The sequence below is a fragment of the Lactuca virosa genome, chromosome 8 (assembly GCF_052849685.1).
Source record: "Lactuca virosa cultivar CGN04683 chromosome 8, Lactuca_virosa_CGN04683_v6, whole genome shotgun sequence".
Classification (NCBI taxonomy): Eukaryota; Viridiplantae; Streptophyta; class Magnoliopsida; order Asterales; family Asteraceae; genus Lactuca; species Lactuca virosa.
This window is the reverse complement of record NC_136433.1, coordinates 294,316,400-294,332,403: the sequence shown is the minus strand read 5'-3', so window position 1 is coordinate 294,332,403 and position 16,004 is coordinate 294,316,400. Positions and strand designations below refer to the sequence as shown.

The 16,004-nt window shown below is 35.1% G+C and overlaps 1 protein-coding gene across 1 annotated transcript; it reads left to right on the top strand.

Annotated features, from left to right (window-relative positions):
• The first annotated feature begins 13,653 nt into the window (after positions 1-13,653).
• LOC145133987 (uncharacterized) lies at positions 13,654-15,025 on the top strand. The gene has a single exon (XM_079068925.1). The coding sequence runs from the start codon at positions 13,679-13,681 to the stop codon at positions 14,963-14,965; it is 1,287 nt and encodes a 428-aa protein (XP_078925051.1). The 5' UTR covers positions 13,654-13,678; the 3' UTR covers positions 14,966-15,025.
• Positions 15,026-16,004: the final 979 nt, after the last annotated feature.

Genomic DNA, 16,004 nt, shown 5'->3' with positions numbered 1-16,004 from the left:
AGAAAGATGCCTCAAAGACCGAATCGCGGAAACAACACGGCACCAACACCACCAAAGGTAAACCCGACTGCGTTCTAGACAGCAGTGTCAGCCGCGATCACCGCCACAATGGAACAGATTCACAACGGGAATAACGGTGGAGGTAACGGGCAAGGAGCTGGAAGTTCAAATCAGGGGATGAAGCAAGGACCTACAAAGGTATGTACCTACAAAGATTTCATGCATGCCAAGCCTCGAACCTTAAATGGAACGGGAGGCGTGATAACCCTAAGGCAGTGGATAGATAAAGTTGAATTGTTATTCGAGATCTACGGATGTCCAAAAGAGTGCAAGGTGAAGTTTGCAGCTTGCATATTTGTCGATCAAGTGCTTTCCTGGTGGAATGGTCATGTGGAGGCCATGTGTGACATCCCCATTTTCACGGCCAGAAAAGACCGATTTTGTTTATGCTTGTTTGAAAATCAGAGTAATATTTTCCATAAAAGTGTTGCGGAATTTGTTCCCAAAATAAAATATGATAAAGATTTATCAAAACATTTCCGCAGAAATGTATTTTGTTAAAAAGACTCGGGATGTCATGTTCGATACATATCAAAAGCATAAACAGTACAATATAAGCCTTACTACATTATTTCATATCTACAGGCCTATATCCGTAATCCCTCATCCAAAACATCACATCTATGTTCGAGCGCCACTACCTGTAATACATGAAACTGAGTGGGTCAGGCTTGGGAGCCTGGTGAGCACATAGGGTTTTCAACCCACAATAAATAAGTTTATTAATTTCATCAACCAACAATAACCCGATTACCCATTCCCGTTATCCTCACATTACGTCCTTAAAACACCTATCATAAGGGACCTAGACTAAGGATCAACATCGGGATGGACACTAATGCTAAGGGGATTCCTCAGCAATAAATGTCCTTAAGGCAGCCATGTGGGGGATGGAGTACACCGGTGAACACATCATTCACAAACACCTATAGGTTGCGAGCCTGCTAGCGTTCCACTGGACTGTCTAGAAGAGTCTGTGGTCGTCATGTTTGATTAGTGTCTAATTCCATAACTATAATTGGTATATACTTGACCCGACCCAGCATGGTCCATTTGGGTTGCATGGCATCATACATTTGGGTAGACTAAAATGAGAGAAATAACACTTAAGGTTTATTAATATATTATAAGTTCTAATATATTAATAAGATTATTTAATTAGTATTGATCAAGAATTAATCTAGAATTAATTAAGTGATCAAAAGAAGACTAATTAAATATATGGGTTGATTGTGTAAATCATCCATACTTGTATAGTGGGCTAAGACTCCATGGATTATCAAGTTGGGCTAAAACCCATAGGATACTCCATGGATGTTCTGTGGTGTATTTGAACCCATGGATCCAAGGAAATGGAAACCCATGACAATTAGGGTTTACCCTAATTGTAACGACTATATAAGCATCATATATTGTGCAAAAATCGGGGACTATATGTGTATGTAGAGGGCAAGCCGATTTCATTAGGTGTGCATTTTCTATCAAGTTATTCCAAATGTTCATGGTGTTGTGTGAACCATTTGAGGTGTCACACTTGAGGCACTAGGCTCTTGAGCTCCATGGAATCAAGCACCAACCAAGAGGTATGTAATTCTATTAGAATTTATATTATGTGTACTTTATATTATGGTAGTTAGAACAATACCTTGGAAATTGATATTTGCATGTATAATAGAGAAAACATAGATCCAAGGTATTTAGGGTTGCATGTACACCATAGGAGTGTTAGAATGCTCAAAAACTCAACAGTGGTATTAGAGTCTAGGCTTGTTTTCACTTATACTTGATGCAAACTTGTGTTTTCAAAGCTGAAACTGTCCAGACCATAAAACTCGACGAGTTTATGCAAAAAACTCGACGATATCATCATTTTGGGCATGAACTCGACGAGTTCCTCAAAGAACTCGACGAGTTTTGGGTGCTGACAGCTTGCTGTTTGATGTTTTTGGCTGGAATTGGACTAGGAACTTTACCCTAAGATTATGTTAAACCAATTTCAATGCTATAATCAAAGTTTCAAGTTTATATATGTTTATGTAATTCTTGAAAAATTGTTGATTATGAATGTTCATGCTTGTGAGTTTTAGTTAGATCATAGGAATTATGTGCAAATTGTTTTGTTAGTATAATTCTTGATCTTAATGAAATTGTATGAACTCCATAACTTGTCCTCAAGTCATAGATTACCAAAAGTTTTTTTTGTTACCTTGTTTATGAGTGGATTTATATTAATAAAAAAAATTATGTGCTAGTTGTTTTCAATCCATATTGATCTAAAAGAAGTTCATAAAATATGTTTTTGTAACTTGTCTTCAAGTTATATGAAAAGTCATATTTATGAATCTTAAAACTCATAAAAGTGCCATAGGTTACATAAAAATGAAGAGTCTTTTTCATTAAATAGTACTATGACTCCATAACTTGTCCTCAAGTTATGGATGTTAAAGAGTCACTTCTTTAAAATTGTTATTAATGAATAAGAAGTTATAAAAAATGAAGAGACTTATTTTAATGTACATTAAACTCATAAGTTATGAATATGAAAGGTTTTGAATAGTTTCAAAACTTGCCCTCAAGTTTTGGAATTTGTAAAGTCTTACACTCTAATACTTTAATTCCAAATTAAACCTTAGAATTTTAAGAGTTTAAAATTAAAACCTTATACTTCTATAATATTAAGAGTTTAATTATTATTATTATATATATATATATATATATATATATATATATATATATATATATATATATATATATATATATATATATATATAAAAGAATAAGTCAGTCTTACCATTAGTAGGCCTCATTCACGAAGCCGATCTATATGGGGGGGGGGGGGGTAAGGTTACTGCCTATAAAATGACGGTTTAATGGGTGTCCACTCCCACCCACCGCTTCCTTGACTAGTGGAGGGTCGTTAGCCGAACGGGTAGGAAAGGACTATAATTCTCCCTTCATTAAAAGTATAATGATAAATACTAAGTAACTAAAAACTAATAAATGCCCAATCTTAGTTACTTAGGAAAATGTGAAAAGGTGCTAACCCATGAAATTACACTTTGTACCTTACCAAGTCGTTAGTGGATGTTGTGTGTTTAACCGACACACTAATAAGGACTAGTAAGAGTGGCAAAGGGTAACTTGACTTTATTATAAATAGGTGGAGCGTGTGTGGTTAACCGGCACATCGATTAGGTAATATAGTTTAGGGTACCAAGTTAATTTACATGGTTATTCACACCTTGTTTGTGATCCTCGGCATCCGAGTCACAAACTTGAGAGGGCACAATCGAGATTCAAACATGCCATTGAAAGTTCAATGTATCTCAAAAGATCTAGGAGTTTCAAGTCCAATTAAAACATAATTATATTTTGTGTTTCATGGTGGAAATTGGTAAATTGTCATTTACCTACCTTCAACTATTTTATAACTTGGATTACGACATCCCTCTTCCAGTTATAAGTAGGTTGTTGGGTCCTAGCCTTAATATTTCATATTGGGTGTTATATTAAGGACTTTAAATCAACTAAACTTGAATTTCTCCCATTATAGATGTCTAGTTTAGATAACTATGATCTTCCCAAATCTTTAGGAACAAGATTCCTAATGAAGATAATATCCCAAATGGCAATCAAGGTGAAAGATCAATCCCTTTGTTGTGCATTAGTGGGACTGGAAATCACTCTTCACTTCTTCCTCCTTCTCCTCCAATAAATCTCCCTATCCCACAAGTTTCAAGACTTGATAAGTTCTAAGTCATTCAATCCTTATTGGCAAGCGAAGTCTATATGTGCTTACATCTTAGAGGTTAAGTCACATATTGACAAGCCGAGAGAGTGGGATGTCAAAGTCTCGAGGTAGCTGGCTGTTGACTAGGTTCTTCAGTCACTCCCTGATGACAGATCACGACATGACCCTTAATGATCTTACCTATTTGCTTGATGCTGCTAAATCAGCAATGATTTGGAGCACTGGAAAAGAAAATTAGATTGGAAGATCTACTTCCCAAACTTCTATGGACATTGACAATGGTAACATTAGAAGTCAAGAAAAGCTTTCTCTTCCCAATGGAAAGGGATCGGCCAAGGTAAAGTCATTTGACCAATGGTAAAGAGAAATGCTAAGTCTGAGACAACCAAGTATACCATTTCCAAAGAGTCCATATGTTTCTTTTGCCAAAAGAAGGGGCATTGGTTGCGAAGCTGCCAAATTTACCTAAAAGTCCATAAGGATAGTAAACTCAAATGTTTGACTCTACTTTAGGTAAAGTCCATTATCTAACTCTATTAAGTCCCTGTTTGGAGATTCTTAATACATGATGTAATGTAATTACATTTTGATGTTTTGGAAGAATCAAAGGAAGCTTAAAGAAAGAGTGTTCTAATTCTGATCGCGAAGATGGATTTCGATCGCATGGTTCAATGGTCAGAATTTTGAGCTACTGCATAAGAGTTATGATATATATTGCTTAGGAATAGACAACAAAATGTTTTTCATATGTATTTGCATTGTAAGGATATGTTTTTCCGTAAGTTTTTAAAATAAAAGAAAAAAATTTTGATTTTATTTATTTTAAGTATCCTTACAATGGAATTTGTAAAAAAAATTGTTGTTTACATGTTTCCATTGATAGCAATACTAGAAAATGGATTTGATTCTTTCATTTGTGGTAGTGTCATAATTTACCAAATAAGGAAAGATTCTCATCAACCAAGTTTCAGTTGGATAGAAACTTGGAATCATGCAACTTGTATTGTATGATGAATGAGAATTTTTCATCTTTGGGAAATTAAGGCTAATTTGTTGTTTACATGAACATGTGAGTCAAGTGAAGGACTAAAAGATCGAGTACATTAGGTTGTGCACTGGTCAGGTCCACCACAAAGGTTGATAAGATTATTCGTTATGATTTACTAAAGTTTAGTAAATATGGTTATGCTTACAAGTTTAAGTGTAATTCTGAAACATTGGAAAAGTTTCAATGTATGAAGGAACGGATAAGAAAAATCAAATAAGGCAGGAAGATAAAAGTTTCTGCAATCTGAAGAGATGGGAGAGTACTTGAGTATCTTGTTTTATGATTATCTTAGTGATTATGAAACCATATCATAATTGATCCTCTAAGGACACATTAGTTTATTTGTTTGGCTAAGGAGAAGAATCATGAATTGTTGAAATGGTTAAATCAAAAGATAAATCATACTTCGTTCCAAAGTTAAATCTTAGAGTCATACTCCAAGATTGAGCATTGAGTGACATAATCTTAAGAAAGGTTTAAAATACTTGTCAAATGTAGTGTAAAATGTTTTCTTACTCTTATACATTTGAAATTAGTAAGTTGTGATGTTTTGGATAAAACAAATGCCAACTAAGACCAATTGTGTGAAGTGTTTAACCTGATAAGAATCTACACTAAATCTTAGATATTTTTTTTGTGAATGATTGGTTCTTGACAAAGAGAATCTTATATGTCAAGAGGACATTGGGAGTCTTGACATAGTTTCAAGAACTAATCAAGAGCATTAGTAATCACTAGCCCACGACTTGAGGTTTGTAACCTATCGTGTTGACATTTTCTTGTTTCTAGTCCATTCCAGTTTATGTTGACCATGTATGTGAGTTCTAAGTGTTCCTAGTTGTTTGCATAACAACCTGGAAGCAATGGTAGGCCCTTGAGCTACCAAGTGGCAAGAAGATAAGATTGCACAAGTTTAAGTACATATGAGTCTGGATTTGTCACTAACTTGGTCTTATGATTATGGATATGACAAATTCACATGGATAGGAACACTTACACCATAAAATCTAATTGTCATAAGGTTTCTCTCCGATTCATGAAAATGATGGTGAGGAAACTCTTTCACTAAGTAGATTTTAAGTAGATAGCAAATATGATATTTGCATTCTCAAAGTCATTAATGGAGCGCGTGTGGTTAACCGGAACGCTAACTTGGACTTGTGAGAATGATAAAAGGTCTAAACATTATGATTACGGCCTCCCTCTTCATAATTGTTTAGACACACATGTGAGCTATCTAAGGAAAGGTGTATGATTTTGATAAAGTCTTATCAAAGCAATCTCGTATCAGAAATCTGAACTTTGGTAGGAAAGTCAATAAAATATTGATTTCTAGAAGTCCAGTTGATTTTTTGGATACATGTCAAAGCTAGTGGGAGCATAAGTGTTATGCTAGTAAGATAATAATCATTATGCTAGTGGGATCATCATTATTATGTTACATGTTGAAAGTTAGTAATGTTAATTATAGGAAACAAAAGTTTCAATTCGCTTTGAAAAGTTGTTTTGCTATAATTAAGGGAGAGGATTTTATACTTCATTTCAATTCTACAAGCTTAGATTGAGATTTTAATCAACTTTAGTCAAGAATATATTTGAATGTTATGTTGGAATGGTTCAACATAAGGAAATTCTATATATGTTGCGTTCTCAAAATTCGATTATGATTACGACATCCCTCTTCATAGTTCGAATTATGAGAACATGGCAAACAAAAATTTTGTAGCATGAATCGTGTCCCATATGCTTTGGGTATAGGATCGATTACATGTGCTATAATATTTATTCATTCTAAATTTTTCCAAATGCATAGGGCATTAAGAGGGAAAAGAGAATAGAACTGGATATGACTAAATTGATTAAGCAATTGTCATGGACAATTAGAAGTATATAGTTAGGACCATATTGACATGTTTTGAAAAGAGGCAACTGTTGTTCAGAAGTGATAGTCAAAATGGTAATATGGAATTGTTTCCATTGGTGGAAGTTATTATTTGAATCTGTATAAGATTAGAAAAACTTAATGCAAAGAAGGATATTCAAAGGAATGTACTTTGAATTTGAGACTTCATTTCCATGTAATTGTTTTCCATTAGAATACTCTGTAATGTCTGTTGCCAAGTCTTTGTGACTTCTGTGCATAGTCGTTACAAGGGGATCATTGCATATAAGTTTAAAATCTAACAGATTACAGTAAATGGCAAGAGTTTTGTATTCGTACATTTACAAAAAGGATTTGGGATTGTGAAATGAGAATCATTGAAATTATGTTCAAATTGGTCTATTTCACAAAGTAAAGACAAACATAGTGTGCATACTTAGAGTATGGCATAGCTATTGTTTGGAAAACATAGTGTACATGCTTGGAGCATGGGACAACTAGTGTTTGAATTCCAGTATAAAGTTGATAAATTGAAACAATGAATAATGAGTAATCAATATGGTGCTTAGATAAAAGGGTTTTTATTTACACTTAAGAGTTTGGAACCATATAGGATTAGTATTATTCTTGTGTTTCACTTTGCATGTTTTGACTTCCAGAATAACTAGGTCGTTCTTCGTGAAAGACTAAGTTATTCAAACTCTCCACAGTCAGTCATACTTTGGAAGTAGGTATTGATTTAAGACTGCCATGAATTTGGCTTGTATGATTTGTCTAATGTGCATTAGACATAGTAATGGTTGCTGCGACATTCATAAGTACTCATAAGTTCTGAGTATTGGATTAAACCCACGCTCATTTGAATCACTTCATGGATTTTATCATGAGTAAGTCATGAGACGATAATATCTTATATTCTTCAAACCTAGAGATATGAGTTGTTAACTATGAGTTGGTTATACATTGATCGCACGAAAACACATTGGTAACTCGATGTTATAAAACGTGCCTTTGTGTATGATTCAACAAGTAGTCAGTACAAGCATATGAGTCGAAGTTTATCCATTCCTTTTAACCTTAAAGGGATAAAAGCGATATCTGTGGGCCCCTCGATGATTTAGTGATGACACCCATAAGTGCTTGGCCAAGCCTGGACTGATTTGATTTGTTCAATTAGTCGGACGTCATAAATCAGACATCGAGAAACAACAAATGGACAGAGAGAATGATTATAATCCATGTCTCGGTCAATATGATATCTATAATGGAGGAATATATGATCACTTATCTAACGAACACGTCATTGATTTGTTCAGAGTTCAATAGCAGCTTTTAAGAGCTACGATTGTTGGTCGGGTTGTGAAGGCGTACTTGCAATAATAGTTATTAGACTTATCCAAGTGGGAGACTGTTGGATTAATGTCTAAGTCCATATCTATAATTGGTATATACTTGACCCGACCCGACATGGTCCATTTGGGTTGCATGGCATCATACATTTAGGTAGACTAAAATGAGAGAAATAACACTTAAGGTTCATTAATATATTATAAGTTCTAATATATTAACAAGATTATTTAATTACTATTGATCAAGAATTAATCTAGAGTTAATTAAGTGATCAAAAGAAGACTAATTAAATATATGGCTTGATTGTGTAAATCATCCATACTTGTATAGTGGGCTAAGACTCCACGGATTGTCAAGTGGGGCTAAAACCCATAGGATACTCCATGGATGTTCTGTGGTGTATTTGAACCCATGGATCCAAGCAAATGGAAAGCCATGACAATTTGGGTTTACCCTAATTGTAACGACTATATAAGCATCATATCTTGTGCAAAAATCAGGGACTATATGTGTATGTAGAGGGCAAGCCGATTTCATTAGGTGTGCATTTTCTCTCAAGTTATTCCAAATGTTCATGGTGTTGTGTGAACCATTTGAGGTGTCACACTTGAGGCACTAGGCTCTTGAGCTCCATGGAATCAAGCACCAACCAAGAGGTATGTAATTATACTAGAATTTATATTATGTGTAGTTTATATTATGCTAGTTAGAACAATACCTTGGAAATTGATATTTGCATGTATAATAGAGAAAACATAGATCCAAGATATTTAGGGTTGCATGTACACCATAGGAGTGTTAGAATCCTCAAAAACCCAACACGTCATCCATACTCCGCTAGATGACAAAATCAACAACAAAAACATCGAGGCCTCTCATCATTTTATCACACTTCGTCTAATACATATACCAATGTTTCACCCCAACATTTTTGTAGATATAAAATACATATACAGTTTAAATCATATAAAACTTGTATAAAATCGTTCATCCAACATAGATAGCCAGGATACAGATAATATGCACACATAGCACGTAGTTTATATAAAATACTTCATATCTATATGTAAGATGAAAGGGACCATGCACTCACTTGAAAAGGTGGTGATTCCGAACTCAGACAGCGCTTCGCTTCATAAAAATAATTTCCTTCGACGAAACCTAGTATTATTACCACTAAAGTTTAGTCTATTATTCGTCGAGACTAATTAATAGTCTAGCTATTATTACTATTATATAAGCATTAAAAAAATACTTATATAACCCATAATAATATCCCAAGTACTTATTATAAGTTCCTAATAACGTTACTATAATTAAACAAAAGCTATATTAAAAATAGCGTAGACGTAGCTCACTTACATCGGGTTTTATAGAAAACCAGGCTTTCCTTAGAGCAGCGTCCCCGAGCCGAAAAGCTCTTCTTCTTGGAGCCTTCGAGCACTCTGGGGCTGCCGCCTCGTGCTAGGGAGGTTCCCTAGGCTTTGCGGGGGTTTCGGGGCTAGAGAGAGGTTCTAGAGAGAGAGAGAGTAAAGAGAAGAAATAATGGGAAAGGTGTGAAGAAAATGAGGGTGGAGAGGTTCTATTTATAGGGTGAAATATGGTTGAACTTGGTGAGAAAGCAATGACCAAGATTGTGCCACGTCACCCATTTTTGCACAACACACTTCCGAGTTCTAAAATCCGTAACATTCACATACGAGCTCCGTTTTTGACGTTCTTTATACCCATGCGTAGGTAAAAATAAGATCTACAACTTTCATTTTGACTCCGTTGGCTAATTCTCGACCGATCTTAAATTTAACTTTACAAGGAGATTATACTGTTAAATGTCCGCGTAAAATTCATAACTTCTACATACAGACTCTGTTTTCGTCTGTCGTTTTACTGTTCAATTCCTATTAATGAGATCTTCAATTCTCATTTATGTCGTGTAGGCCAAAAACCGCTCGATCTAAAATTCGGGTTTCGGGCTGTGCACTGCTAAGCCAAATCTTAGAAAATTTATAACTTCCTTATACGAAGTCAGATTTGGGCGTTCTTTTTTTGTTTTGTATGTTCTCGGTTTAACGTATACTACAACTTTATGTAAAGATATAGTGCTTATCTCACACTTTAATTTTGATGCTTATTTTTATTTTTTATTAATTATACCTTTATAATTAAGTTATAAGCACACAAATACACATAATTCTCATAGTATTCAAATATTTCATCTTTATTACTTCAAAAAGAGTTACAATAGTTGACCTAGACTATTACATCATCTAAATGCTTAGCCCTGAAACCCGGGCGTTACACCATGACACTTCCAGTGGGAAATGATATGGCATGGGAGGAGCTTAAAGAAATGCTAATAGCGGAGTACTGTCCAAGAGGGGAGATCTAGAAAATGGAACAGGAATTGTGGAATCTCACAATTCAAAACTCCGACATTGATGCTTACATATCGAAGTTTAGTGAGTTGTCACTCCTGTGCCCAGGCATGATCACGCATGAAGGGAAGAAGATTGAAAGATTCCTTTAGGGATTAACCTCTCCAATTCAAGGAAATGTAATAGCTGCAAACCCAGAAACGTCCGACATTGCTAAAAGGCTAGCCAAGAAGTTGTACAACCATGGTAACAAGAAGGGTGACAAAGCTGGAGAAACTGAAGGCAAGAAAGAGAGAAATGATAACAAGAAGAACAAAGACAACAAACGAAAGGGGCGACAAAGACAAGAGATCAACGAAAAAGCAGCAAACTGTAGCAGTCCATGCTGCTACTACCCAGGTCGCCTTAACACCACATGCTCCAGCCTCAACTACATCAACTACTACCAGGCAATACTCGGGAACCCTGTCCAAGTGTAACAAATGTAACTACCACTACTATGGAGAATGCGGAGATATGCAGTGTACAAGTTGTAACCGTAAGGGCCATACTGCTCGATACTGCAGATCTCAGCCCCAACAGAACCAACAACCAAACAACAACAACAACAACAGCAACAACAACAACTGCAACAACAATAACGTTGGGGCTAGTCACACTTGTTATGGATGTGGAGGAACATGTCATTTGAAACGCAATTGCCCCAAGGCTAACAACCAAGGGGCAGGAGGATCAGGAAGGGTCCTGATGTTGGGTCAAGGTGAGGCAATTCAAGACCCGACGATTGTTACTGGTACGTTCCCAGTTAACAACACTTTTGCATGCATCTTATTCAATAGCGGAGCCAAGCGGAGCTTCGTTAGTAACAAATTCAAACACTTACTAAACCAACAACCCCAAAAGCTAAACGAAGCCTTCACGGTGGAAATGTCTAATGGGAAACCGAAACAACCAAATATGTTTTACGTAGGGTGCACATTAACACTAAATAACCGTTCATTTCAAATAAATTTGATGCCAGTAAATATTAGGAGTTTTGATGTGATAATCGGCATGGATTGGTTAAGCCCCCACCGTGCTGATATTATGTGTCACGAGAAGGCCGTTCGCCTTCACCTCCCCAATCGCAAAACCCTAATAATCTATCGGCCAACTCGGTCAAATTCGGTCAAACTCGGTCACAGGGATAAAATTGTCGTAAAAAGAGAACAAAATCAAGAATTTCAAAATTAATATGCATAATACACTTAATGATTTATTATTTAACACACACATGTGATTATTACTACATATATATCTTAAATTTTTAGTAATTATTCACGAAGTGAGACAATTGTGTGTATTTCAGTTTTTATGTATTCACATGTATCTAATTTTGTTATATATTTCCATCAAATTATGATTTTAACTTATGATTTTGACATATATAATTTTCCTAAAAATATTTCTACATAAATTACTGAATCCGAGTACTCCCTAAGTACTGCCGAGTACTCGTTACTCGGTAGTCGGCCGAGCAGGTACCGAGTAGCGAGTTCTACAACCTTGACTGTATATATTATATATGATGTATGTTTAAGTGTATTTGAAAAGTAGAATGTTATAATGATATGTTGGTATTTTTTTTTATTTTGGTAATTTTGGAAAATACAATGCTATTATGAGATGTTGGTATTATATTTTGTTTTCTTTGTAGTTGGAAATGCTGCAAACGATACTAAAGGACCCGACTTGTTCTGCTACATTGGAAAGAGTAGTTTCACTCATTGCCGCCAGCAAATAATAACAAAAGAAATGATGAAAGTGATGAGGACGAGTAGCTACCTTTTTAGGATTTTATGAAATGTTTTATTTGGAAGAATATTTTTGATACATTGTACTTTGTTTGGAATAATATTTTGGATTGGTTGTGTATGGATAAATATTTGGGTAAATATTTCTGTAAAATTATTGCAGCTTTTATACATGTTATATTGTCTTTTATAATTTTAATGTTAAATAAACTAAAAAAAACGAAAATTATTTTAGCAACGACACGAACCTATTAGTGGCGATGAAACACTAGCAGCGACACATAGCTATTAGCGGCCACAAACAAATAACGACGAGGCTTTAGCGGCCACCTTTTTGCAGCGACATGTTGCGGCTAATAACTTTAGCGGCGACAAGCCCTATCTTTCGCGGCGACCCCCGTCGCCGTTAATACCTTCGTTTCTTGTAGTGCTAATAGATAAAATAAACTATAAATATATAAATATATAAAAGAATAGACTATTTGATTCTCATATTTGGAAAAATGAATAGTATTACTCCATATATAATAGTAATATTCATATCTTCAAATATATATATGGGAGAAAAAAATGATGTAAGATTTGTGAAGAATGGAGAAAAATAAAAATAAAAATAACATTTAGGAGTGGGTTGAAAATGTTTTTAAAAGTTAATTTAGTCAAATAATGGTACATGTATATTAAAAAGAGTACAAAAATGATATATAAAGAACTCATATTTTATAAAAATAAAAGACCGGAAAAAACTGAAATTAAAGAAAAAATAAATAAATGGATATTAAAAAGAATACTTAAAAATATATGAAAATTGATAAAAACAATAGTTTATATATTTTTTAAACTAGGTTTTTATCAATAACCTATTTTGATAAAAACTCTATTTTTTAGACAAATTGTTTCAAATATCCGTGACATGTTTTCGGGCAATCGTCCAATCTATATGCATGCAGATCTTGGGTATCCCCGTCTACTACACAGTCAGCGGAGTTTCCAGTGCATTAATGCGGTTACTGCAAAATACTGCAAAACATGATAAATCCGTTTAATTATGATTTTATTTTAAAAATCGTTTACTAATTAATTTGATCAGATTCAAATCATTTTATTGTTTATTTTAAAAAGCAAGTTTTATAAACAATATTTTAAATTTTAACAATATTCAGTTTATTTTAACGGTCACATATATGGTAAATTCGTAAAAGTAGATTTACAAAAAAAAAAAAAAAAAAATCATGCCTTCAAATTAAATTAGGTATTTATTTCATGCAAAAGCATCCAAGACCGATAATAATTTTGTCAATATCTGGACACGTTTCTTACGCTTCAGATCATCTTCTTGCCTATATAAACAGATCTTCGGCATCTCCGCCTACATACTCATCAACATAGTTTCTTAACCATCAACCATCGACCATCAACATGCCTTCAACCATGCCCTCTTCCGCCGTTTCTCAAACTCCAAATCTTCAAACCCTTTTGGAATCCGCTAAGCCTTTCCTTCGTGAAGAATTCGAGAAAATCGATAAGAGGCTTCCTTCCCTAGTCGGCATGTTATGCTCCGCCGGTGCAGGAGAGTGTTACCACCGCACAGGAAGCTTCCTTGACCACCTCCGCAATGTTTACCGCATTATCAAGCTATGGAATGCACCAGATTCCGTCGCACTGTGCGCTCTTTTCCACTCCGTTTACTCAAACTCCTACAGCGACATCCTTCTTTTCAACCCTGAAACCGACCGCGACTCCGTCCGCGGCCTTATCGGAGACGCTGCTGAGAGATTGGCTCACTTGTTCTGCATTATTCACCGCCAGTCTCTCATCCACAAAAACATCATGTGTCAGTTCACTGAGTCAGAACTTCGAGAATACCTTGACGCTTCTGAGGTTTCCCTGAGGAACGCAAAGGAAAACGGTGTATTCAATGGTGAAGAGAAATGGCGTAAGAAGCTTCAAACGCTTATCCCAGCTAACGGTCTGATCGGGAAGCATTACGAAACAGGCGAACTGGTCCCAGTTTCACGAAGAATGATCGGAATTTTTCTTCTGATGACAGTAGCCGATATCAGCGAACAATATTTCGGTTTTCAGGATGTTTTATACGATAACTTTAACGGTCGTCTTGAGCTAACAGGAGACAGCTTCGACACATTGTATCCAGGAAACGGTAAACCCGGTTTATGGATGAATGCAGCATCAAGAATGGCTGCAGTTTACACTTTGCTAGTGCGAGAAGAAGAAATTTTTCTTCAAGAAAACAAAAGTGATGATGGTGGGATTGATAAAGCAAGAGATGAAGATATCGAGCTTGTGATCCCATCAGTTTTCGACAATTGCACGAAGGTTCTGGACGCAAGTGAGCAGATCGAGGCAATGGACTTGTACTGGGATGCGGTTTACTACGATGGGCATGACAAGGTCAAGAAGGAGAAGGCAGGAGAGATGTTGGTGAAGAGTATTGAGAAGAACCCATTTGTTGGAGAGCCTCATGTGTTATTGGCTCAGTTTTATCTGAGTAGAGAGAGGTTTGTGGTGGCTGAGATTGAGGCTGAGAAGGGTTTAAGGCTTTTGTTGCAGTGGGGGTGTTCATGGGACAAGAGGGTTTCATGGGAAGGGTGGGTTGCTTGGACTAGGGTGTTGTTGAAACAGGCAAAGAAGAAGTCGTGGCCACACACTGCATGGGGTGTCATAAATTTAGGGTATGTCAAGTAGACGATCTATCTATGTACGCTTGTTTGTGGTAGTAGAATAAATGCATCACCGTGAAAAATGAGGGAGTTTCTTAGCTTTCTTCGTGTTTCTTTAGGTGTTTTTGTATTAGAAAAAACATGTAACGGTTACGTTGGATATTCCTATCTATGTGATGCCTTCTGAAATTGTTCGTCCTGTTCGTGCTCAAAAACACCTTTAGTTAAGACTATTTTTATTAGCACTCTAATACCACCAACCAATTTTACAATTTATCAACATCTAAAACAATAAAAAATAGCTATAATTAAAAATTACTTAGATTTAGAATTGGATTGATTAAAAAGACATAATTCAAAACAAGATAATCAAATTTCTATTAAAATCCAAAAATTTCATTTTAAAAAAATGTGTTTCCAAATTTGAGGATAACGCGCATATATATATATATATATATATATATATATATATATATATATATATATATATATATATATATATATATATATATATATATATATTACTTTTCTCTTAATTAAACGCTATTATTCTATTTTTCTTTAATTAAATATATAATATAGTTAAAATAAATAAAATAATTGATCAACATTTATTCTTACATTCACATGATATATATCATGTCTTGTGCAATACCGACCAAGAAGGCCTTTGTGGTTGACGTGGCCATGGTCGTGGTCCGTGTACACCGCCCACACCATTTCTGTTCGAACGTTTTCGTAGAGGGATGTTGTGCCAAACACAAGAAACAACGCCCAGGGCTTCTTGACCGTCTGAAGCTTGAATAGCCGTATGAACGACCATTTTTTCACTTTTTTTTTAAAACAACCACTATATCTATAAAAATACTCATATATACCTCATTTTTTTACATCGTTCTTCTCTTTTTCTATAACACAATTACACACATCTTTCTTCACAACCAAGTAATTTGCATGGTTACTTCACACCTTGTTTTGTGATCCTCGACATCCCAGTCACAAAACTTGAAGGGCACACTTGAGATTGAAACGTGCCATTGAAAAGTTCAATGAATCTCAAAGAA

Bases quoted from the DNA above. Each gene is read 5' to 3' on its own strand.
- LOC145133987 (XM_079068925.1), top strand. From the start codon at position 13,679: ATGCCTTCAACCATGCCCTCTTCCGCCGTTTCTCAAACTCCAAATCTT.